General features: G+C 41.3%; 1 protein-coding gene across 1 annotated transcript in view; it reads right to left on the bottom strand.

Annotated features, from left to right (window-relative positions):
* The window catches only part of HDDC2 (HD domain containing 2), a 31,009-nt gene extending 6,000 nt beyond the window's left edge, over positions 1 to 25,009 (bottom strand). Inside the window, exons 1-4 of the mRNA XM_010342963.2 lie at positions 24,754 to 25,009; positions 22,956 to 23,077; positions 21,132 to 21,234; positions 14,237 to 14,305 (exon numbers count right to left, since the gene is read on the bottom strand). Of these exons, the coding sequence (XP_010341265.1) occupies positions 14,237 to 14,305; positions 21,132 to 21,234; positions 22,956 to 23,077; positions 24,754 to 24,837 (378 nt within the window). The 5' untranslated portion in view covers positions 24,838 to 25,009. The remainder of the gene's footprint in view (positions 1 to 14,236; positions 14,306 to 21,131; positions 21,235 to 22,955; positions 23,078 to 24,753) is intronic.
* Positions 25,010 to 25,803: the final 794 nt, after the last annotated feature.

Raw genomic sequence — 25,803 nt, 5'->3', positions numbered from 1 at the left:
CAGTGGTAGCAATCCTAGTCTCTGATAAAACGGACTTTAAACCAACAAAGATCAAAAGAGACAACGAAGGGCATTATATAATGGTAAAAGGATCAATGCAACAAGAAGAACTAACTATCGCAAATATTTATGCACCCAATGCAGGAGCACCCCAATCCATAAAGCAAGTTCTTAAAGACCTACAAAGAGACTTAGACTCCTGCACAATAATAGTGGGGAACTTTAACATTCCACTGACAATACTGGACAGATCAACAGGACAGCAAGTCAACAAGGAAATCCAGGACTTGAATGCAGATTTGGACCAAGTGGACCTAATAGACATTTACAGGACACTCCACCCCAAATCCAAAGAATACACATTCTTCTTAGCACCACATTGCACTTACTCTAAAATTGACCACATAATTGGAAGTAAATCACTCCTCAGCAAATACAAAAGAATAAAAATCATAACAAACAGTCTCTCAAACCACAGTGAAATCAAATTAGAACTCAGGATTAAGAAAACACTCAAAGCTGCACAATCACATGGAAACTGAACAACTTGCTCCTGAATGACGAATGGACAAACAATGAAATGAAGGCAGAAATAAAAATGTTCTTTGAAACCAATGAGAATGAAAACAAAATGTACCAGATCATATGGGACACATTTAAAACAGTGTCTAGAGGGAAATTTATAGCAGTAAATGCCCACATGAGAAACAAGGAAAGATCTAAAATCGACAACCTATCAACAAAATTGGAAAAGCTAGAGGAGCAATATCGAAAAAACTCAAAAGCTAGCAGAAGACAAGAAATAACTAAGATCAGAGCAGAACTGAAGGAGACAGAGACACAAAACACCCTTCAAAAAAAAATCAATAAATCCAGGAGCTGGTTTTTTGAAAAGATCAATGAAATAGATCACTAGCTAGACTAATAAAAAAGAAAAAAGAGAAGAATCGATTCAATAAAAAATGATAAAGGGGAGATGATCACCACCAATTCCTCGGAAATGCAAACTACCATCAGAAATTACTACAGACAACCCTATGCACATAAACCAGTAAATATGGAAGAAATGGATAAATTCCTGGATACTTGCACACTCCCAAGACTAAGCCAAGAAGAAGCTGAAACCCTGAAAAGAATAATAACAAGGTCTGAAGTTGAGGCAGCAATTAATTGTCTACCTACCAAAAAAAGTCCAGGTCCAGACAAGTTCACAGCTGAATTCTACCAGACATAAAAAGAGGAGTTGGTACCATTCCTGTTGAAACTATTCCAAACAATACAAAAAGAGGGATTCCTCCCTAACTTTTTCTATGAGACCATCGTTCTCCTGATACCAAAATCTGGCAGAGACACAACTAAAAAAGAAAACTACAGGCCAAAATCCATGATGAACATTGATGCAAAAATCTTCCATAAAATACTGGAAAACCGAATTCAACAGCATATCGAAAAGCTTATCCACCACGATCAAGTGGGCTTCATCCCAGGGATGCAAGGCTGGTTCAACATATGCAAATCTATAAACGTAATTCACCACATAAACAGAAGCAAAGACAAAAACCACATGATTATCTCAATAGATGTGGAGAAGGCCTTCAACAAAATTTAACAGCCCTTTATGCTAAAAACTCTCAATAAACTAGCTATCAATGGAACATATCTCAAAACAATAAAAGCTATTTACGACAAACCCACAGCCAATATCATCCTGAACGGGCAAAAAATAGAAGCATTCCCTTTGAAATCTGGCACTAGACAAGGATGCATCTCTCACCACTCCTATTCAATGTAGTATTGGAGGTTCTAGCCAGAGCAATTAGGCAAGAAAAAGAAATAAAGGGCATTCAATTAGGAAAAAAAGAAGTCAAATTGTCCCTATTTGCAGATGACATGATCATATATTTAGAAGACCCCACTGTCTCAGCCCAAACCTCAAGCTGATAAGCAACTTCAGCAAAGTCTCAGGATACAAAATCAATGTGCAGAAATCACAAGCATTCCTATACACCAATAACAGACAGAGAGCCAAATCATGAGCGAACTCCCATTTACAATTGCTACAAAGAGAATAAAATACCTAGGAATACAACTAACAAAGGAAGTAAAAGATCTCTTCAAGAAGAACTACAAACCACTGATCAAGGAAATAAGAGAGGACACAAACAGATGGAAAAACATTCCCTGCTCATGATTAAGAATAATAAATATTGTGAAAATGGCCATACTGCCCAAAGTAATTTATAGATTCAATGGTATCCCCATCAAGCTACCACTGACCTTCTTTACATAACTGGAAAAAACCACTTTAAACTTCATATGGAACCAAAAGAGAGCCTGCATAGCCAAGAAAATCCTAAGCAAAAAGAACAAAGCTGGAAGCATCACACTACCTGACTTCAAGCTAGACGACAAGGCTACAGTAATCAAAACAGCATGGTACTGGTACCAAAACAGAGATATAGACCAATGGAACAGAACAGAGGACTTGGAAGCAACACCACACATCTACAACCATCTGATCTTTGACAAACTGGATAAAAACAAGCAGTGGAGAAAGGATTCCCTGTGTAATAAATGGTGTTGGGACAACTGGCTAGATATAGGCATGAAGCCGAAACCGGACCCTTTCCTTACACTTTATACAAAAATTAACTCTAGATGGATTAAAGATTTAAACATAAGAAAAAACACCATAAAAACCCACGAAGAAAACCTAGGTGAAACCATTCAGGACATAGGCACAGGCAAGGACTTCATGACTAAATCACCAAAAGCAATGGCAACGAAAGCCAAAATAGACAAATGGGTCCTAATTAAACTTAAGAGCTTCTGCACAGCAAAAGAAACAATCATTAGAGTAAACCAGCAACCAACAGAATGGGAAAAAATTTTCACAATCTACCCATAGACAAAGGGCTAATATTCAGAACCTACAAAGAACTAAGGCAGATTTACAAGAAAAAAACAAACAAACCCATTCAAAAGTGGGCAAAGGATTTGAACAGACACTTTTCAAAAGAAGACAAATATGCAGCCAACAAACATGAAAAAATGCTCATCATCATTGGTCATTAGAGAAATGCAAATCAAAACCACACTGAGATACCATCTCATGCCAGTTAGAATGGTGATCATTAAAAAATCTGGAGACAACAGATGCTGGAGAGGATGTGAAGAAAAAGGAACACTTTTACACTGTTGGTGGGAGTGTAAATCAGTTCAACCATTGTGGAAGACAGTGTGGCGATTCCTCAAGGATCCAGAAATAGAAACTCCACTTGACCCAGCAATCCCATTACTGGGTATATATCCAAAGGATTATAAATCATTCTATCATAAAGACACATGCACACATATGTTCATTGCAGCACTATTTACGATAGCAAAGACCTGGAACCAACCCAAATGCCCATCGATGATAGACTGGACAAAAAAAAAGTGAGACATAAACAACATAGAATATTATGCAGCCACAAAAAAACGAGTTCATGTCCTTTGTAGAGACATAGATGAACCTAGAAACCATCATTCTCAGCAAACTGACAGAAGAACAGAAAACCAAACAACGCATGTTTTCACTCATAGATGGGTGATGAACAATGAGAACACTTGGGCACAGCGAAGAGAACAACACTCATAGAGCTAGGTAGGGGGGAGTAGGGGGGACACAGTGGGTGGGAGGGGAGGATTTCTCACCAGGAGAAATGCCTGATGTAGGCAACAGTGGCAGGTGGGGAATGGAGACAGCAAACCACCATGGCATGTATGTACCTATACAACAATACTGCAGGATGCAGGCCGTGCACATGTACCCTGGAGCCCAAATACAATTAAAAAAAAAAGCAATTTGTTCTTACCACAAAAAATAGATTGTGAGGTCATGCATATGTTAGTTAGCTTGTTTAGCCATTCCACAACATTTGCATATTTCAAAATATCATGTTGTGAGCCATAAACAATTTTGTCAATTTAAAAATACACAAAAAGCAAAAAGCAAAGAAAAAGGGCAATGTGAATCAAATTTCCACTCAAAGTACAGTAAAATGAATTGACCATCAAAGTAAGCGATAGAAAAGCACAAAGGTCAGATCCCATACAGATATCTCATAAGATAAAAAGAATAAGAAGCAAAAAAACATCTCACAGACAATTTGTGCTAAAAAGACATGTCAAAGAGAGATTACAATTTAAAAAGAGATCTTGAATTTATATTTCAAAAAGAGATAAAAGACATTAAGAAAATGATACAAGATGAGAGTCCCAGGCAAAATGAATAAGAACAGCTCTGGTCTGCAGCTCCCAGCCAGATCAGTGCAAAAGGCGGATGATTCCTGCATTTTCAACTGAGGTACATGGTTCATCTCATTGGGACTGGTTAGACAGCGGGTGCAGCCCACAGAGGGCAAGCTGAAGCAGGGTGGAGCACTGCCTCATCTGGGAAGTGCAAGTGGACAGGGAACCCTATCCATTAGCCAAGGGAAGCCATGAGGGACTGTGCCATGAGGAACGGTATTCTGGCCCAGATATTATGTTTTTCCCAGGGTCTTCACAACCCACGGGCCAGGAGATTCCCTTGGGTGCCTACACCACCAGGGCCCTGGGTTTCAAGCACAAAACTGGGTAGTGTTTGGGCAGACACTGAGCAAGCTGCAGAATTTTTTTTTTGTACCCCAGTAGCACCTGCAGCTCCAGGAAGACACAATCTTACACTTCCCTGGAAAGGGGGCTGAAACCAGGAAGCTAAGTGGTCTTGATCAGTAGATCCCACCACCAGAGAACCCAGCAAGCTAAGATACATTGGCTTAAAATTCTCGCTGCCAGCACCACAGTCTGAAGTCAACCTGGGACACTCAAGCTTGGTGGCGGGAGAAGCATCAACCATTACTGAGGCTTGAGTAGGCACTTTTCCCCTCACAGCATAAACAAAGCCACCTGGAAGTCTGAACTGGGCAGAGGCCACTGCAGTGCTCCAAAGCCACTGTAGCCAGACTGTCTTTCTAGATTCCTCCTCTCAGGGCAGGGCATCTCTGAAAGAAAGGCAGCAGACCCAGTCAAGGTCTTATAGATAAAACTCCCATATCCCTTTGGCCAGGCGTGGTGGCTCACGCCTGTAATCCCAGCACTTTGGGAGGCTAAGGTGGGCAGATCACAAGGTCAAGAGATTGAGACCATCCTGACCAACACAGTGAAACCCCATCTCTACTAAAAATACAAAAAAAAAATTAGTTGGGTGTGGCAGCGTTTGAGCCTGTAGTTCCCGCTACTGGGCAGGCTGAGGCAGAAGAATTGCTTGAACCCGGGAGGTAGAGTTTGCAGTGAGCCCAGATCGCGCCACTGCACTCCAGCCTGGTGCCTGGCGACAGAGCAAGACTCCGTCTCAAAAAAGAAAAAAAACAAAACCCTTCTCCCTGGGACAGACCACCTGGGGGAAGGGATGGCAGTGGGCACAGCTTCAGCAGACTCAAACATTCCTGCCTGCTGGTTCTGAAGACAGCAGCAGATCTCCCAGCATAGCACTTGAGCTCTGCTAAGGGACTGACTGCCTCTTCAAGTGGCTCCCTGTCCCCATGCCTCCTGACTGGGAGATGCCTCTCAGCAGGGATCAACAGACACCTCATACGAGAGAGCTCTGCTAGCATCTGGTGGGTGCCCCTCTGGGACAAAGTTTCCAGAGGAAGGAACAGGAAGCAATCTTTGCTGTTCTGCAGCCTCTGCTAGTGATATCCAGGAAAACAGGGTCTGGAGTGGACCACCAGCAAACTCCAACAGACCTGCATCAGAGGGGCCTGACGGTTAGAAGGAAAACTAACCAACAGAAAGGAATAGCATCAACATCAACAAAAAGGACATCCACACAGAAACCCCATCCGAAGGTCATCAACATCAAAGACCAAAGGTAGATGAATCCATGAAGATGAGGAAAAACCAATGCAAAAAGGCTGAAAATTCCAAAAACCAGAATGCCTTTTCTCTTCCAAAGGATCACAACTCCTCACCAGCAAGTGAACAAAACTGGACAGAGAATGAGTTTGACGAATTGACAGAAGTAAGCTTCAGAAGGTGGGTAATAACAAACTCCTCTGAGCTAAATAAGCATGTTCTAACCCAATGCAAGGAAGCTAAGAACCTTGAAAAAATGTTAGAGGAATAGCTAACTAGAATAACTGGTATAGAGAGGAACATAAATGACCTGATGGAGCTAAAAAACACAGCTCAAGAACTTCATGAAGCATATGCAAGTATCAATAGTCGAATAGATCAAACAGAAGAAAGGATATCAGAGACTGAAAAGCAACTTAATGAAATAAAGTGTGAAGACAAGATTATAGAAAAAAGAATAAAAACGAAGAACAAAGCCTCCAAGAAATATGGGACTATGTAAAAAGACCAAATTACATGTGATCGGTATACCTGAAAGTGACAGGAAGAATGGAACCAAGTTGGAAAGAAGAACTTCCTCAACCTAGCAAGACAGGCCAACATTCAAATTCAGGAAATGCAGAGAACACCACAAAGATACTCCCTGAGAAAAGCAACTCCAAGACACATAATTGTCAGATTTCATCAAGGTTGAAATGAAGGAAAAAATGTTAAGGGCAGCCAGAGAGAAAGGTTGGGTTACCCACAAAGAGAAGCCCATCAGACTAACAGAGGATGCAGAAACCCTACAAGCCAGAAGAGAGTAGGGGCCAATATTCAACATTCTTAAAGAAAATAATTCTCAACCCAGAATCTCATATCCAGCCAAACTAAGCTTCATAAGCAAAGAAGAAATAAAATCCTTTACAGACGAGCAAATGCTAAGAAATTTTGTCACCACTAGGTCTGCCTTACAAGAGCTCCTGAAGGAAGCACTAAATATGGAAGGGAAAAACCAGCACCAGTCACTGCAAAAACACACCAAATTGTAAAGACCATCAACACTATGAAGAAATTGCATCAACTAACAGGCAAAATAACCAACTAGCATCTATTAAAAAGACACATGCACACGTTTACTGCAGCACTGTTCACAATAGCAAAGACTTGGAACCAACCCAAATGCTCATCAGTGATAGATTAGATAAAGAAAATGTGGTACATATACACCATGGAATGCTATGAAGCCATAAAAAAAGGACAAGTTCAAGTCCTTTGCAGGAACATGGATAAAACTGGAAACCATCATTCACAGCAAACTAACACAGGAACAGAAAACCAAACACCGAATACTCTCACTCATACGTGGGAGTAGAACAATGAGAACATATGGGCTCAGAGAGGGTAGCACCACACATTGGGGCATGTTGGTGGGTAGGGAGCAAGGGGATGGATACCATTAGGAGAAATATTTAATGTAGGTGATGGGTACAGCAAATCATCATGGCACATGTATACCCAGGTAACAAACTTGCACCCTCTGCACGTGCATCTCAGAACTTAATAATAAAAGAAAATGATACAAGACATAGAAGAACAACATAAAAACAATGAAAGATAAGATAAAAGGTTGTTTTAGAAATTAAGGCTAAACAATAAAGAACACAAGGGTAATTAGAGATGATAAATAATGCCTTAAGAGATACAGAAATGGAAAAGGAGGATAAGTTTAAAAGTTGAACAGAAATGGCGATATAAAGGATTTGAGATAAGGTGACAAACAGTGAAGACAGGCAAAGAAGAACCAACATACAGATACAGAGGAGTCCCAGGAAAAAGAAAAGCAAAGCAAAAGGAAAACTATACCTCAAGAAAATCTTAAACTTAAATTTTTTTTTTATTTCAACATATATATTGAAAATGCAGGCTAAATACCTAAGGATATTAACCCAAAATGAGCAATATGAAAACACGTTCTAATAAAATTACCAGACTTAAAAGAAAAAACAAATCCTCTGGACACCTATGTAAAAACAGTATCTGGCATCTAAGAAAAATAAAAATTATGATCAGACTTTGACAGCTTCTCCATAATGTCAGAAGTTCAGTCAATCAGAGATATGGTTGGCTTAAGTACCCTTTTAAAAATGTCTCTTTCCATCTGTCCCTCCAAGTACAGCTGGGGCTTGATGTACAGCAGCATAAGGATCCTGGGATCTTAAATCTTAAATCTGTTACTTCTATTTTCTTTTGATATGAATAATCTGACTTAAGATATTCAATAAAAGAAACTGGGAGCAAGGATTTTATATGCAGTGAAACTGACTTTCAAGTATAAAGAACACAGAGAAACTATTAATAGCATGTAAGAGGAAGGAATGTTGTTCCTGTGAGCCTTTCATGAAGAATCTACTAGGCAACAAGCCGGAGAAAACCAAAACTGTTGAGAAATGACCTAAGGATTGGTCATGAACACACCTATATGGTTACTTGTATAAGTAAAACTAAATGCACTTTAAAAGGGGGAGGTTATAGTGTGTAGTGGAGAAATGTTTTAACAATGTAAATATAGTCCAACTATTTAAAAAAATAGGATGACTTAGGGTAGTATAGGCAAAACCATTTTTAAAATTGTTTTCAGTAATCAGAATTAACGATGGTGGTATATTCAACTGTCAATCTGAGACTGGTTCATGTGTAAAGAAGGATAAAGCAAACGAGTATTTATAGAACACTCTAATGCGAGCATCCTCTCTGTACTACATACATAGCCAGGATTCCTGTTGTGGAAAAAAAGATATGCAACATAATAGAGAACTGGTTAAGGAAAAACTCTATAGTACTGAATTTGAATAGAAAACATCAGTATGAACTCACAAGGTATTATGAGTGCAGTGACCATCCATGATGCTCATTATGTGGCCTTGAAATACCATTTTATATTTTAAAATAAACAAACAAAAAAACGAAACAGGAGGTCAGGGTGGAACATGCTCCAGATGAAGCTGGAATGCCCTGCCATTTCTGCTATTGAATAAGCATATTTACCCCCTTTTCCTATATAAACTAATCGGAGTAGATGAGAGTGAAGCACAAAATTATTTCAGCTAATAAATGAAAACAAAAATAAAATGTTAGGATATTCCCATTCTGGGCTACAAGCCCCCAAAGGATTAAGGGATGTAAGCGTGAAGAAAAACTAGTCATCATGTGGCGCATGACAAAAGAACCCAACAAAGAATCCAACCTGAGTCTGTCCAGCCTGTGCATCTATCTGCCAATCTGCATAAAGTAAGAGGACAGAGGTACGTGACCTGCACCACGAGTGTGCAGTTGGGAAACCGGGAAACTCCAAAGACCAAATGGTCTGGATTCAACAGGCAAATTATAAGAAAAAGAAAGAGATAGAGGGGGAAACAGTAGATTAAAGGGAATTTAAAAGACATTAAGCTTTAAAAAAAAAGTGAGCATGATTAAACTAAAATATCTAGAAATGAATACTTAAGTGATTTAAGCCTTAAAGACATTCTAGTGATATCTGTGAAAACCAGGGTAGTGGTTACTTTTGTCAGGGGGAGGGTGTTTGGATCGAGGCACAGGGAAGAGATTCTGGGGTGAATGAAAAAGTTCTAAATCTTACCTGAATTGTAATTAGAAGAAAGTTATCTTTCTTTCTTTCTTTTTTTTTTTTTTTTTGAGACGGAGTTTCGCTCTTGTTACCCAGGCTGGAGTGCAATGGCACGATCTCGGCTCACCGCAACCTCCGCCTCCTGGGCTCAGGCAATTCTCCTGCCTCAGCCTCCTGAGTAGCTGGGATTACAGGCACGTGCCACCACGCCCAGCTAGTTTTTTGTATTTTTAATAGAGACGGAGTTTCACCATGTTGACCAGGATGGTCTCGATCTCTTGATCTCGTGATCCACCCGCCTGAAAGTTATCTTTCTAATAACTCATTATGCTACTCTTGGGTTTTTGCATGGTTTTGAGTATTTTATTTCTCAATAAAAGGGTTTAAAATACTAAAAATGGCAGAAGAGAACAGGCACAGCCGTGAAGCTGTTCCTGTGGATGATCAGGTAGAGCTGTTTAGGAGGCTGCTGGGTTTGTATGTCTGGGGCTTAGGAGGAAAGTTTTTCAGGAGAACGTATGGGGCAATCAGCACACGATCGCTGAAGCACAGGAGGGGTGTGGAGAGAAAAGAAGCCCAAGGACTTGGCCCTGAGAGATAGACACAGGTTCTAAAGATGAAGGATGAAGGAGAGGAACATTTGAAGAAACTCAAAAGAAACAGCCAGAAAGGCACAAAGAAAACCAGGAGAGGGCAAAGTCACGACCTGAGGGATGAGATTTTCAGCAGCGAGTGACAACACCCCATGCAGCCAGTATCAGGCAGCACATGGGCAGAGTGAGGTTGCTGGATCCAGCCACATGAAGGCCGCCTATGACCTTAGCAAGAGCAGTGCCTGGTGGGCCTATCAGTCACACCGTGGTGGCTGTGAGGAAGCAGAGTCACGGAGTGCAGTTAACTTCTTACCTATTTAGTTGTGGAGGGAAGTAGGGAAATGTGGCACCCAGGGAAATTTATTCCAAAATAGGGTCGTGTGAACATATTTGCAAAGCTCCAAAAAACTGGAAAACTTCCTATCGGACAGTGTCTATGTTCTCAGAGATGGAAGAGGCAAGATTATTTGCTATAAAATCAGGAGAGAAGTGGCAAGATAGATGCTTGAAGAGAAAACTGAATAGCTGATGTGGGGCAGAGATAAGGGAGGGGGACAGAGGGGTAGGGAAGTGACTAGCAGCCCACTGATGGGGTGTTGGCAGCCCTGAGGCTCTGCAGAGCCTGGACGCCAGGGTGGCTGTGACCCCAGTCCCTATGGTAGGGAGGGTCCCCATATCAGTGTTCTACAGCCTTCTGATAGGACTGGAGAAGACACATGACCAAATGACTCAGATTGGAGTTTAAAGAGCAACAGAGGGACATCCAAGCAGGATGGAGATTCAAGTTCTAGGTCCTGAAGATAGAGGACTAAATAGGCAGAGGAGAGGAAAACAGGAAGATTATACGTTTCCTTCTTCCTGGGGGAAAGGTTGGCCCAGAGTGAAGTGCCGATCTCTTGGAAATTTATCTTTTGCATCTTCCCCTCTCTGACCTCCTAGTGACTCTCCCTCCAGGGTCCTGGGGTCCTCATGCTGCTCTACATCAACCCCTACCTGTACTTTGAAGAATGAATGCGGGGAGACATTTTTAAAAGTCTACTTGTTAATCTAACTGTATCTCCAATAGACTGAACTTTTGACAATGTGGAGAGAAAACTTGGGGTTAGAAACAATCCAAGGATGGTGGGGTGTGCTAGGCATTTCACAGGCGGGAGAGGCTGTCCTCAGGCCTTGGGGCTCAAAAGAACATTTCTTTAAGGCAAAATGCAGGTGTAGAGCAGATATATTTCTGTGATACTTTCAGAAAAAAATATTGATTTTTCTTTTTTTCTTGGCTTGGTGAAATGTGATTTCACCTGCTATGATAAAAGATAAATTATAATCAAGGATATTTAATGGTTTTAAATAGTTATGATCCTCTGGGCTGAGAAATATTCTAAAGTGATAGTTGTAATTAGCATCATTTCCAAAATCAATCAAATGTCATTTTCCTACGTAACTAATGCTATTTTAAATTCAATGGGTACAGAATGACCCTATTTTCTTAAACCCAAAACCAGGATACATGGACTGGAGACACAGAAAAATAGAGCTTACTACGTGACAGGCAGTATCCTAATTGCTTTATGTATTTTAATTACATTAATTCCTACAACCCCATAATAACTGTTATTTTACAGATGAGGAAATTGAGGCACAGAGAGATTAAGTAAATTGCTCAAGATCTCATAGCTAGTAAACAGGGGAGCCACTATTTGAACCCTGGAAGTCGGAAGGTTAGGCACTAACATTAGACATGAAGTACAAAATGCATAAATTATTAAAGAAACTTGTACTGTGTTGAATACTATGTTGAAAAATTCATGTCGACCTATAATCTGTAAATGTGGCTTGTGAATGTGACCTTATTTGGAAATAGGGTCTTGACAGAAGTGGTCAAGTTAAGACGTGGTCATACTGGATTACAGAGTAGATCCTTATTCAATAGACGGAAATTTGGACTTGGATTCTGACATAGGGTCAACAGCATGTGACTACAGAGAAGAGACTGGAGTGATGCGTCTGTGAGCCAAGGACTGCGATGACCAAAAGCTAAAAAGAGACAAGGAAGAAGCCTCCTTCAGCGCTTTTAAAGAAAAATCTTTATTAGGCTTCATTAATTCAACCAACGACATTTATAAGATAGTGAAATTGTTACCTGTTTAGGGGTTATCAAATGTTTTAATTCTCTGTGTTTTATACTTATTCAAATCCAAAGCCACTGTAAACAGCTTTTGTAGCATTTATCTCTGGAAGATACTACAGTAAATTTTTCAGTAAAGTTTCTGGCTAAGAAAATAATTTAATAGATAACTACCACCATATTTACAATAATTAGGCATAAAGGTACAAATTATTGAAAAAGTTTTTCAAATTATCAATACAAGAGTGTTTCCCCCTTAGGAGACAATGCATGAAATTAGTTTCATAAACTCAGGTGCAATTTTTTTTTTCTTTATGGATGAGATGCAACCTAACTCCACTCCATTATTTTCCCAGCATATAAGGAGCGTTCTGAAAGTGCATTTCAAAGTATATACTTTGAGATGAGGCACACTTCTCTAAAGAAACCCTGCTATACCTAGTAACATGTACCATCTGACTCAGGCTCCAAGCTAGATACCACACATATTTTGCCAGATTTAATTTTCATGATTATTCAAAGAGATAGGCATTGAAGGCCTACAATCTCTCATCTTAAACCCTGGGGCCACAGCTTTCAGGTTTCAGCATTTTCTTATTTTAGAAAAATAATGGCACATACGGTATATACTAAGTCCCGCCTCTAGTGAGGTCTTGGAGAGCACTCAGTTGCCAAATGAAGATTTCTCAATCAAAGCATATTAATTTTCACATCAAGAAGGATGGAAGAGGACTCTAAATAGCCTCATGTTGGTTCAGGTAAGATTTGCTGCCTAATGAGTTCAGGTCAGGTCAAGTTTTCTAAAAACTGGTTCTCTGAGCTTTTTGAATTTTATAACTGGGAATAAAGGTGTGGGAACCTGTATGACTCTCATTTGCTAGAGGAGAAAATGAGGTTAAATAGAGTAGAATAGCACACACAGGTGTGTAAACAGGAGTTGGAATTCAAACTCAGGTCTCTCTGGCTACAAGGCTTTGGACCACACCTGAATGCCTTAAAATGGCTATTTCATCCCACAATCAACCCAAACCACAGAGAATGACAGTGCCACACAGAATCTGATGCTGTGTGACATGGCATTTCTAGGAGAAGGAGCTGTGCAGGGTTTCTACCCTGGGCACTTCCCCTCTCACTCCTAAGACAAGGGAGGGCCTGAACCAGCACATGAGGCAGTTAAGATAGGAAACTTGCCAGCTTTGGGATTCAGCGGAGAGGAGAAGCAGGAAGGGGCCTGAGTGTGTAGAAAGGGAAGGTGGAAGATCAAGCTGTAAGACAGGAGGATGAACATGGAATTTGAAGAAAATGTGAAAAGTGAGAGTGGGAGGCAAGGCTATCCAAGAATAAGGGGAGGCTTAGGGCTCAAGCAAGGAAGGGCCAGTGTGGACTGGCTGGAAGACAGATACTGTAATTGGAAAGGGAGATTTTTTTTTTTCCTTCACAAATGAAAGACAGCAGCAGGAGAGGGAAGCAATGGGGGAAAAAACCGCTCAACCTGCCCTTTCTTTCCAGCCCAACCTCCCTTCGCTGTCAGCAGCTCTGGGAAGGGAGTGAGCACTGGTAGAGCCCTGTTCCATGCCAGGCATCTCTGTGGCACTTCACCTTGACCTCATTCAACCCTAGCAACCCTCCAGGGTCTAACAGATGAGCAAGAGACTCAGCAAGGGAAACATGCAGAGGTTGCAGAACCACAAAGTGGAGAGGTAAGATTCAATCCTAGCTCTGAACTACCCCAAGTCCATGTTCTTTTCAAGGACCAAAAATGGGTAGGTGTGGGCAAAGCAGCAAGAAATCCAGTGCTGTGAGTCATGCGCCAGGCATTGGGGTGGCAAGGGAAATGGGGAACTTGGAAGGACACAAAATTTCTATCAATCAGGAGAAATTTCTGCAGCAGCTGGGAGGTGAGAAATAGACACAAACCAGATAGTAATAAGTTAGAGACCGCTTGTTAAGATCATCTAAGTCAACTACAACATCAGGGAGCCGTATAAATTAAGTTATAAATTAAAAACAAATTAACGCCTCATATATACTTACTTCCCAAAGTTCATAGAGCTCCTTTCTGAGGTCCTCTGGTAAGAGCTGGGTTATCTGCTTCATAGCTTCCTGAAATATCAAACCATTACTTTAACTATACGGACATTTATCAAAGTTAACAACTACTCTGCAAAAGACAAATAGGTTCGGATTCTTACAAACACCACCCACAGGGGCAGCAGAGTAAATCGGCCTCTACTGGACAATATTTATAGCTTATAAGAAAGGCAGGCAGTTGTACACCTTAAATAAGTTAAGTATAATCATTCATATGGGCTTTGCCTAGCACCTATTTTGTGGTCTACAACACAACAGATATAGAAAAGGGCAAAGACGAGGTCATGAGACAATTATAGAAATATCAGGGGTGTTCAAGGATTTTACATCTGTGGATGAATCACAACATACCCACAGACATTTTAATCATAAGCATATGAGAGTTCAAAACAAATCTGAATGGGGAAAATGGGAAAGGAATACTGAATTACAAAGCTCAAAGAGATGTTCTGTATATTCATTTTCTATTGTCAATGTTTTTATTGCAAGATGTACAATACAAATGGGCAATTATTGTCATTAACATAAAGGAAGTTACATGATAGAATTTTGTAGGCTCACAGACTCATAGGCTGAAAAGGAATATTAAACAGCAATTAACTAAACCATCCATGTGGCATCTGAAGCCTTCAATAGCATCACTGAACACTTCTATCCTCTTTCCACAAATGTGTGGAATGGTAGGGAGCCTAGTACCTCAAGAGACTGCCCACATGGCTGGAGGCAGTACTGACAGAAATTACTTTCTTACATTAAGCTGAAAAATTTCCCTGTAGTTCTTCTACCACACCTAACCCATGGCTCCTGCTTTCCTCTCTCATTCACAAACACAATGTCAAACAGGCGGACAGTGGCCCCACTGGGTGAGATGATCTGTGGCCACAGTGACTGGGCCAAGGGATAGCCTTGTAACGCAAACCAGGCCACTCAGGGGCCATCTGCATTTGTCAAGCAGAGGCTAGGAGAGAAGCCACATCTCCCGCCACAAGGAGAAGCCTGAGAGTTAGCCAAAACCTAAAGAAAAGCAGAGATGAAGTAAGACAGTAGAGGGTGTCCTGTACTTCTAGGCTTTCTGTACTTTCTAGTCCCAAAGATCCCAGGAGTTACCCTTATTCCCCAGTCTCCTCCTTTATTTATGAGTTACTCCAGTATCCTTCCTTTATTTCTGAATCACTCCAGTACTATTAAAAGGCTTCCAATTCCTTCACCACCTTCTGTACCTTTTAATCAGCCTCAGTTCTTCTGACCACAGAGGTTAGGCTCCTTGAACAGAAAATGGCTGTAAAAACCATTTTTGGCAACATAAAGGTCTTACATAAAATAAAATAGTGAGTTGCGGGAAAGCAATGAAAACATATGTTTATTTATTACTGGGAGGAAGACAACGTTACAGAATACAACCACTTCCAGAATAAACCACATTTGCCAATATCAACAATCCAGTCCTATAAAAAACATCCCCATCTTGAATAGCTTGTTCAGTTAGAGCCATAGCACTGCCCTACCCTTAGTAGAAAGAAATTTAGTGTACACTGTACATGCATTTGCCCTTGTTTCTTTCTCATATATTTCAGCAAGAATACTTGGAAAAATACTTTATATTTTCATAAATTAACTGCCTTTATAGATTGTTTTTCTCCATACTATTCCAGAAACACAAGTTTCCCAATTACTTCCAGTTGCAAAGAATTAACTGAATCATATGTACATACAGGTATATGAAAATTTAAACTTTAGAATGGAAATCTAAAAGTCCTGCTCTGAAAAGAGACTATTTAATTCTCTTTAAAATGATGCACCTAGAACTGAATATAGTGTATGATCTGACCAAGGTGGAAGAAAATGGAATCATCACCTTCCTAATGCTAGATACTATATTCCTCAAAGTGCAGTGTAGGACTGAATTGGCTTTTTGGTGATCACATCCAATTACTAAGTTATTAATACGCTTCTTGTAGTTCAAAATCACCATGTTCTTTAAAAAACAAAACAGCAAATATGTTGTTGCTCTCTTCCTGAAACTGAACAATTATTTTCTGAATCTAGGCTGATTGATATTTGTTATCACACAATCAGAATTGCATTTTTCAAATCTTGCAGAGAGTTAATATTCTTTGTTTGGCAGCATATGCCAGAATTATGCCTACCTTTTTAATTGAACCCTGTGAAATCAACATGGCTGAGGTCCAGGGTACACAGCTGAGTATGCCAGCCTTTCCCTTCCTGGCAAGCGATGAGCCCTGACACTTCCACTTCTATACTGAATTTTACTTTGTTGTTCAGACATAGATATAGAGTGACAGCTTCCCTAGCCTCTTCCTCTGTTAGCAAAATATGTCAAAAATCTGCCTGAAGTGCTGAGCTGAATGAAGCTTTCAGCAAATATTTTTTGTCAGTTTTGTGACAAGTATCTGGAAGGTATTATTCATCATTCAGACACTGATAAAGCTGAACAGTAAAGTAGTCAACTGAAGACTAGATCTAGATTGGGTTTCAAACCCAGCTCACTGGGTTTAATACTAGCTGTGGAACCCTGAGCAAGTCATTTGACCTCTTTGTCCTTCAGGTTTCTCATCTACACAGTGGGGTTAAATGATGGTACCTACCTAAGAGGATCATTAAAGATTAAGCAGTTAATATAAATAAAATGCTTACTATGTGCCAATAATAAGCACTTTACAAATGTGGCACATAATAAGCACTCTATAAATGTTTGTTATGCTTTTAATTTTCTCCTTCTTGCCATGCTCACTCTGGGTAAGGTTCCATTCTCTTTGTAATCTCCTAGTATTTTAGCAACTTTGACCTTCCCAGACACACAGGCATACCACAACTCTGCCTTCTGTTCAATAAGGTTTTCCCTTCACAGAGGAATATGACCTAGTGCTGCTGTATTCCAGCTTCAAGTTCCATCTCACTAGATCGTGGTGATCCTTATCAGACCTCATTTGTCAACTTGCATTATAATATTAAGTGTATGTTAATATGTTTAGGAAGGGAGCCAGGATATAAGTATTGCTTTTGGCTCCCTTTCTAAATTTGTTTCTTTTATGCCCTCACTCTCTCTTTCATCTTCATACCTACTTTTCTCCAAAACAATCAGCCCTCTAGGTTTATCGAGCACAGTTCGTCTTCCACATCTGTGGATTCTGCATTAATGGATTCAACCAACCATAAATTTAAAAATTCAAAGATACAAATAAAAAGCAATACAGAGTTATCAACTCTTTACATAGCATTTGCATTATATTAGGTATCGTAAGTAACACAGAGATGAAAAAGTCTATGAGAGGATATGTGCAGGTGATATGCAAATATGACACCATTTTATCTTGTGCATCTGCAGATCTGGTTATCTATGGGGGTCCTGGAACCAATACCGCATAGATACTGAGGGACCACGATATTTTTTCTCCCTCCTACTTCAGTTTACAGGCTCGCTGATCCAGCCAGCAAGGGCAAATGAGGTTTCCTGGTTCTCATTAGGCAAATTACACCCAGAGCCAAGAAACTCTCATTTAATTATCTTAATGCATGGTTCAGACATCCAAACCTTGTTCATAAACACCATCTGCATAAAGAATTGTTCACCTCCCAGATTTTCTTCTCCGTTCCCAAATCCTGACCAGCAGCAGGAAGAGGCAACAGAACATCAGTGCTCTCCAAGCCTTTGGTTTCTTGTCCAAGAACTTGTGGTTCTTTAAGATGTTTCCCCATTGCCTTCTGCTTATGACATTTATTCCCCTGTGAATCAGCAGGAGTGGGCAGCAGTCAGGAAGGTTAATGAAGCTGGAAAGGTTTTTCATCAAAGCCAGGATACAACATACTGGAAGGCAGCAACCCCCTCTCTGATTGCTCAGGCCCCCTCTGTGCCTGTGCATGGGGTATTACCAGTCAGGACTCAGCTCTTACAGGGACAGTCATAGGTCTTCCTCCAGTTGTTGGAGATGGTTCACAGTGACTGGTTCTTCTCCAGAAGGCTTTGACTTGCTTCTCTGTGGAGTGAATCTCAAATTCACTGTGCTTCCAAAGGGAAGTCTTTTTCCTTTGGGTCTCATTTCTCCTTGCCTTCTCCTCACTTTAAGGTCTTTGATGACCCACCAGTACTTTAGAATATCATTTTCTCATCCACAATGTCCAGATTTAATTTACCCTTGAATAAAACTATCCTGCAATGAGCTGTATAATTGAGGAATTGTTTCCCTTCCTTTCCCTCTATGTTACACCTCATTACTCACCATCCTCTGGTTCAGATGCCAATTCCTTCCTGCAACTCAGAATCTCGAGCTAATTGGTTTCTTTTTATATTAATTCTGCCAGTTAACAGAACAGTTCTTTATTTATGGCAGTACAGATTCATGAAAACAAACATTTCCTTAGACGCCTCCCCTTTTCCTGTCTCGGTCAGCCTGTATTTGGACCTATACTTAGGCAGGAAGAACACATTCCTTATACCATTCCCCTTGCGCCTACAGGTTTGGGTGGGTTGGAAACTCTTAAACTGGGACTCTCGTTCCTTGTGGTTCTTCTTACCTTTAGAGGGCAAAAATCCTGGTGGCTACTGAGCTCCAGTCTCCCCAGCTCTGAGAATAGACACGTAAGCCCACTTGCCCTGTTAAACCATCTCAATAAAGACTCCTATTGCTTAGCAATTTAGGACCAATCTCTCAGGCCTCTAATAAAAATAGCTAGCAATAATTCTTGAATTGAAAGCCAACCAAGTCAGCATTAAAAAAAAAAAGGCTTACTTCATTTTCCAACTTCTGCTTCAAACACGTCTTCCTCATTTGCCATAGGCTCTGGTCCAAATTGACATTAATTTAATATATTATTGATGTTATTTCTTTCTTTCTAATACAAGTATTTCATTTTTCTTTACCTTCAGCCCCTAAGTTAAAGGAGTAACTTAAAATGTACTAAATAATAATTATAATAATGATTAGATGTATGATTTATAGAACTTCTCTCCAAAAAGCTTATCTAGCATGGAGAATTCCTACTAATTCATTTAAGTTCCAGCTATTTCCATTATGCTAATGAAAGCTATACTATTTACATCTACATACTAATGAGAACTGAAACCAACATAATCTTCTGTCCCTGTGTTAAACAAAGCTGGGTGCAGACATACACCGCTATTATTGTGTTAACAAGGCTGACACAAGTGACAGGGTTTGGATGTTTGTCCCCTCCAAATATCAGGCTGAAATGTGATCTACAGTGTCAGAAGTAGGGCCTGGCAGGAGGTACTGGATCACGGGCATGGATCCCTCATGAATGGTTTAACGCCATCTCCTTGGTAATGAGTGAGTTTTTGATCAATTAGTTCAAATGAGGTATGGTTGTTTCAAAGAGTGTGGCTCCTCCCCACGCTCTCTCCGGCTCTCGCTCTTGCCATGTGATGTACCTGTTCCCCTTTTGCCTGCCATCATGATTGGAAGGTGATTTCTGAGGATTCCATGATTCCTGAGGCCCTCAACAGGAGCAGAAGCTGGCAATGTTCTTCCTGCACAACCTGTAGAACTATGAGCCAATTAAACCTCTTTTCTTTGTAAGTTATTCAGCCTATTATTACAAAGTCAAAAAAAGACTTTTTTTTTTTCTCCACAGCTGCTAAAGCTGTGGAGAAAAGGGAATGATTATACACTTTTGGTGTAAATGTAAATTAGTCCAGCCACTATGGAAAGCAGTCTAGAGTTCTCTCAAAGAATTCAGAGCTACTATTCAATCTAACAATCCCATTACTGAGTATATACTCAAAAGAAAATAAATCATTTTACCAAAAAGACACATGCACTCATATCTTTACTGCTGTACTATTAACAACAGCAAAGACATGGAATCAACCTAGGTGCCCATCACTGGTAGACTGGTTAAAGAAAATGTTATATAGATATATAGATATATATATTATATACACAGCTCATGGAATACTATGTGGCCATGAAAAAGAATGAAATCATTTCATTTGCAGCACCATGGATGGTGCTGGAGGCCATAATCTTAAGCAAATTAACAAAGGAACAGAAAACTGAATACTAGATGTTCTTACTTATAAGTGGAAGTGACACACAAAAATTAAATTAAATTAAAAGTACCTAGCCTTGGGTATTACTTTATAAAAGATACAAAAGAGGCCAGGTGCGGTGGCTCAAGCCTGTAATCCCAGCACTTTGGGAGGCCGAGGCGGGTGGATCACGAGGTCAAGAGATCGAGACCATCCTGGTCAACATAGTGAAACCCCGTCTCTACTAAAAATACAAAAAATTAGCTGGGTATGGTGGTGCATGCCTGTAATCCCAGCTACTCAGGAGGCTGAAGCAGGAGAATTGCCTGAACCCAGGAGGCGGAGGTTGCGGTGAGCTGAGATCGCGCCATTGCACTCCAGCCTGGGTAACAAGAGCGAAACTCTGTCTCAAAAAAAAAAAGATACAAAAGAACAGACTAACAACAAGCAAAATCCAACCTGCTGATTACTCCAGGAAATCCCTGCCTCTGGAAGATAGGCTGTAAACTCTCTAAAACAGAGTCAATACTAACAGTTTACTCTTTAAAACTCATTACGACCCTCTTTCATTATCTTTACCAATCTATATCTATTATGTCCTAAACTGTGAAATCCTAGCTAGTTGCCTAACTTGTCAGATCTATCTGTACACTCTTTAACCCAGGCCCTGAAACTCTAAAAAGTATCCTCCCCTGACCTTCCCCTTCTGAGACACTAGTAAGACTATCAAGGTGGTATTCTCCCTAACTGCAACAGTTCTCATAAACTTAGCTTTGCTTCAGCAACAGGTTTTTCTGGTGGTTTTTTGCACAGTCAACAGTCAACACTGACCTCTTCTCGCCTATGTTTTTCTTCTTTGGGGATGTTATCTGCTGGTGCTATGTCCCCAACGATGCATTCTGCCATATCGTGAACGAGGGCTAGGCGTACACATCTGACCAGGCAAGAAATGTTGAATAATTACACAGAATTATATTCACTACAAGTTCCTTCTCTATATTCTTCCAAAGTTACATTTATATATATATATATTTTTTTTTTCTTTCCCCCCTCATAGAGTATTTTAATGTAATATTTTCTAAAGCAGTTACATTCTGCCAGCCTACAACAGTTCTGATAAAAACTGTTAGTTCATATTCAATAAAATACATGTGAGTGTAGCGGAAACTGTTAGCATGAATTTCTTAAACGGTTGGTTTCTGAAATCTTATTTAAAGGGTTAAAACTAGGGTGGGTGCCGTGGCTCACGCCTGTAATATCTGTACTTTGGGAGGCCGGGTTGGGTGAATCACCTGAAGTCCAGAGTTTGAGACCAGCCTGGCTAATGTGGCAAAACCCCACCTCTACTAAAAATATAAAAATTAGCCGGGTGTGGTGGCACACACCTGTAATCCCAGCTCCTCAGGAGGCTGAGGCAGGAAAATCACTTGAACCTGGGAGGTGGAGGTAGCAGTGGGCCAACATGACACCACTGTACTCCAGCCTGAGCAACAGAGCGAGACTCTGTCTCAGAAAAAAAAAAAAATTATATTTGACAGCTTTCATGTTCCTGAACACATGTGAATCATTCAACAAGTGGTTATGATTATTGGTGATTAATCAATACTGGCTGTGATCGTCATTATCAAAACAGGATGTAATGAGAGAAATGCCCCATATGGGTAGTCTCCTTTAGGCTCCCACACTACCAAGGCAGTACAAGGCCCAAGAGTGTCCTCTGAGATTTCCCTGCCTCTAGTCTCTTTCTGGTCCAGTTCGAATCCCAGACTACTCCCAACTGCACTTCTTCTGGACTTCACTTTCATCTTGTACTATTTGCCAAAAACCTCCTCAGTTCCACACCACATGCTGAGTAACAGGACTCCTCAGTTTTCCCCAGTGAACCATTTGCTGCAATCAGGTTAATTTATTTCTCATTTGTAAAATACTCCTTTACTTTCCTATACTCAGGGCCTTGCTTTATCTGCCCTTCTCTCTGCTTGCAGGGCCTTCTACCTCTCTACCTAGGTTAACTCTTTAGAGCTCAACTCACATTGCACCTCTTCCATTAAGATCAATCAAGAACAGGTGATCTCTCCTACTCTTACAGTACTTACTGTTTCCACCATACCTTATGTTTCACTTCATGTGGAAGGTATTTTGGGCCTGTGTAATTCACCTTACTCTCTAATATGCTAGTAAACTTTTGTTCTGTGCTCAAAAAGCATTTTAACACTTGTTGATTGAATGAAGGGGGAGAGGATACCTCTTTCTCAGCTATATCTGGCACATACAACTCTAGAAAGAAATCTCACAAATGGATTTTACTATCCATAAAAGGCACTAGAAAAGAGCACGTAGTGTACTATTACAATGCTAGAATTTTAGACATAACACACTCACCTTCAAGGCCCCAATATCACTCTCAAGCTTCCTCTGGTACCCAAAGCAGGCTCTATCACTTGCCAAGAGAAAACCCAGATTGCAGTTTACAACTGAGGCAATCAACAATGAGCTCCTCTTCCCACATCCTAAATTTGTATGGTTTGCTTCAAATTCATTTTCCTTGACCTATAAACTAACCTACAAGGATTCGACACAGGACTCAGTGGTAAAAATGAGTGTATACCCATAGACCAGAATCCCTCATGAGCATCAAAATCCAGCTCAGCTTACCGGTCTTTGTTAAGACGGTCATCTTTGATCACCATAGCCATAATTGCCATTCGGTACATGTGATCTGACACGCTCTCTGGCCTCTGGACATTTCTGTATACCCAGCCAGTCCGTGGGACTCTCTGATAAATATGAAAAAGGTTTAAGAAACCAATATTAACTATCTGTTATGCTCTTCAAGAGATGTCCAGCATATAACACACAGAAGCCTATTACAAAATGTTTTGCTAAACTAAAATGATAGACATCTGGAATCAAATAAACTAGAGAACTCAGAATAAAAAAAGAAGACAGAGGTAAGTCACAAAGTCCATTCATCAAATTACTGTTACTGGTGTATAATTACGGAGCATATGCAAGTCCTTTAAATAAAAATAAAACTGCATTTTTCCTAACTACAAGAGTTGCAGCTTTTTGTCTTCAAACAATCCTATACAAGCAGAAAACACTGTGCTAAAAGCTTGAACTTGAACGAGTGATAGACTTCCAAATTCTGATCCACACGGGATAAAGGCACTTCTCATTCCGTGTTAAGTCATGACTCTTTCTCATTGCTTGATGCTACCAATAGCCGTGACCCTTCCTTTTATTCACACCATAACCTGACCTTGTGAAACTGCATTTCTTCCTCAGAATTCTACATCTCTAAAGAATGTTATAAATAGTAGAGTGGCATGAAACAGATAATTTGCTTTGAACTTGGGAGAGAGACGTGGAAGACACACATGATGAAACAAACTCCAGTGTGTTACATTAAATCCTGTTTGGGGGTTTGGGGGGAGAAAAGTCTTGTTTTGGGATGCAACTGTGAAACAGAGGTAAAGCACTCCACTTAAAATCTGCAGAAGCAGCCACGCTCTACACACACACACACACACACACAGAGTTGTGGGGACACACACACACACACACAGAGACAGCGTTCTAGGGTCGTGAGCCATGCTCTACACACACACACACACACACACACACACACACACACAGCGTTCTGGGGTCGTGAGCCACGCTCTACACACATACACACACTACACACACACACACACACAGCGTTCTGGGGTGTCGTGAGCCACGCTCTACACACATACACACAAACACACACTACACACACACACACACACACACAGTGTTCTGGGGTCGTGAGCCACGCTCTACACACATACACACAAACACACACTACACACACACAGTGTTCTGGGGTGTCGTGAGCCACGCTCTACACACATACACACAAAGACACACTACACACACACACACACACACACACAGTGTTCTGGGGTCGTGAGCCACGCTCTACACACATACACACAAACACACACTACACACACACAGTGTTCTGGGGTGTCGTGAGCCACGCTCTACACACATACACACAAAGACACACTACACACACACACACACACAGCGTTCTGGGGTCGTGAGCCACGCTCTACACACATACACACAAACACACACTACACACACACACACACACAGCGTTCTGGGGTCGTGAGCCACGCTCTACACACACACACACACACACACACACACACAGCGTTCTGGGGTGGTGAGTGGCGGCCCTAGCGGCTCCGGGCTCCGGGCTCCGGGCTCCGTCCGCGCTGCCCCACCCGGCCCGGCCTCCCCGCCCACCGTCTGGTGCACGCGTCCCGGAGGCCTCCGCAAGCCGGCGCCTTTCCCGAATTCGGCATGGCGGGCCGGCGCGGGAAGGGCAAAGGCCGCGGGCCGGGCCGGGAGCCGGAAGCTGCGCCGCCTCCCCGTCCCGCCCGCTCGGCCGCGGCCTTCCGGCCCGCCGCCCGCTCACCTTGAGCTGCCCCACCAGCCGCAGGAACCGCAGCAGGGAACGAGCCCCGGGGCCCGAGAAGCCCGCGGAGGAGACCGCAGCCATGCGGCCGCGGATCCCGGCTGGGAGGAGCAGGCGCGGAGAAGCCCCTCCCCTCCCTCCTCCTCCCACTTGTTTCCTTCCCGCTCTTCTTCCCCTTCTTCCTCTTTCTCCTCCCCGTCTTCTTCTTCCTTCTGCCCCCTCTTCCTTCTCCCCTTCCCAACTCTCTCCTCTTCCTCTTCCTCCTCCCCTACTTCCGCTTCCCCTCTCCCCCTTCCTCTTCCCCCTCCCCCTCTCCTTTTCCTCTTCTTCTTCCTCCTCCCCCTCCTCCGCTTTCTCAGGGTTTTCTCAGGCCCTTCTGTCCAACCTTCACCTTCCTGGCCTTGGTGACTGCTGGTTGGGCATTGCTCCACCAGCGGTAGACACTTTGCTTGGCACATACTGGACACTTACTTTCTAAATTTATGAACCTCATGATTCTTCAGTTGACAGTGTAAAACCATGAAACTAAATGAGGTCACCGGGCAAAAGAGTGTGAATGAAGAAGAAAAGACATCCAAGGGCTGAACCCCAATATTTAGACTTTGGGAGATCAAGAGGGAGCAGCCAGTGAGGCAGGAAGAGGATTAAGAGATAATTGTGTCTTGGAAGCCATGTAAAAAAAATTTCAAAAAGGAAGGAATATGGTCAACCAAGTCAATCTTACGTCAGATAAGGACCAAGATTTGACTTCCAGACTTAGTAAATTTTATATTATTGATGACTCTGACAAAAGCAGTTTTCAGTGTAGAGGGGCAAGCAGAACCTAGTAAGATAATTTTGAAGAAAATAGGAGCAAGTATTTCAACACATTGGCGATGGGATTGGGTGATGTTAACTAGCGGAGAGATTAAACTGATTAAAACAGGAGATACTGTGTATGTTTATTTACCGATGGAGGTGATCTAGTAGAAAGGGAAGCATTGACTATGTAAGAGACAAAGGAGAGAAATATTTGAATGTCAGCCTTGAGTAAGGAAAAGTAGTTCCCAT

This window comes from Saimiri boliviensis, chromosome 4 (genome assembly GCF_048565385.1).
Source record: "Saimiri boliviensis isolate mSaiBol1 chromosome 4, mSaiBol1.pri, whole genome shotgun sequence".
Lineage (NCBI taxonomy): Eukaryota > Metazoa > Chordata > Mammalia > Primates > Cebidae > Saimiri > Saimiri boliviensis.
The sequence above is the reverse complement of the archived record's forward strand: the minus strand, read 5'-3'. Positions and strand labels throughout refer to the sequence as shown.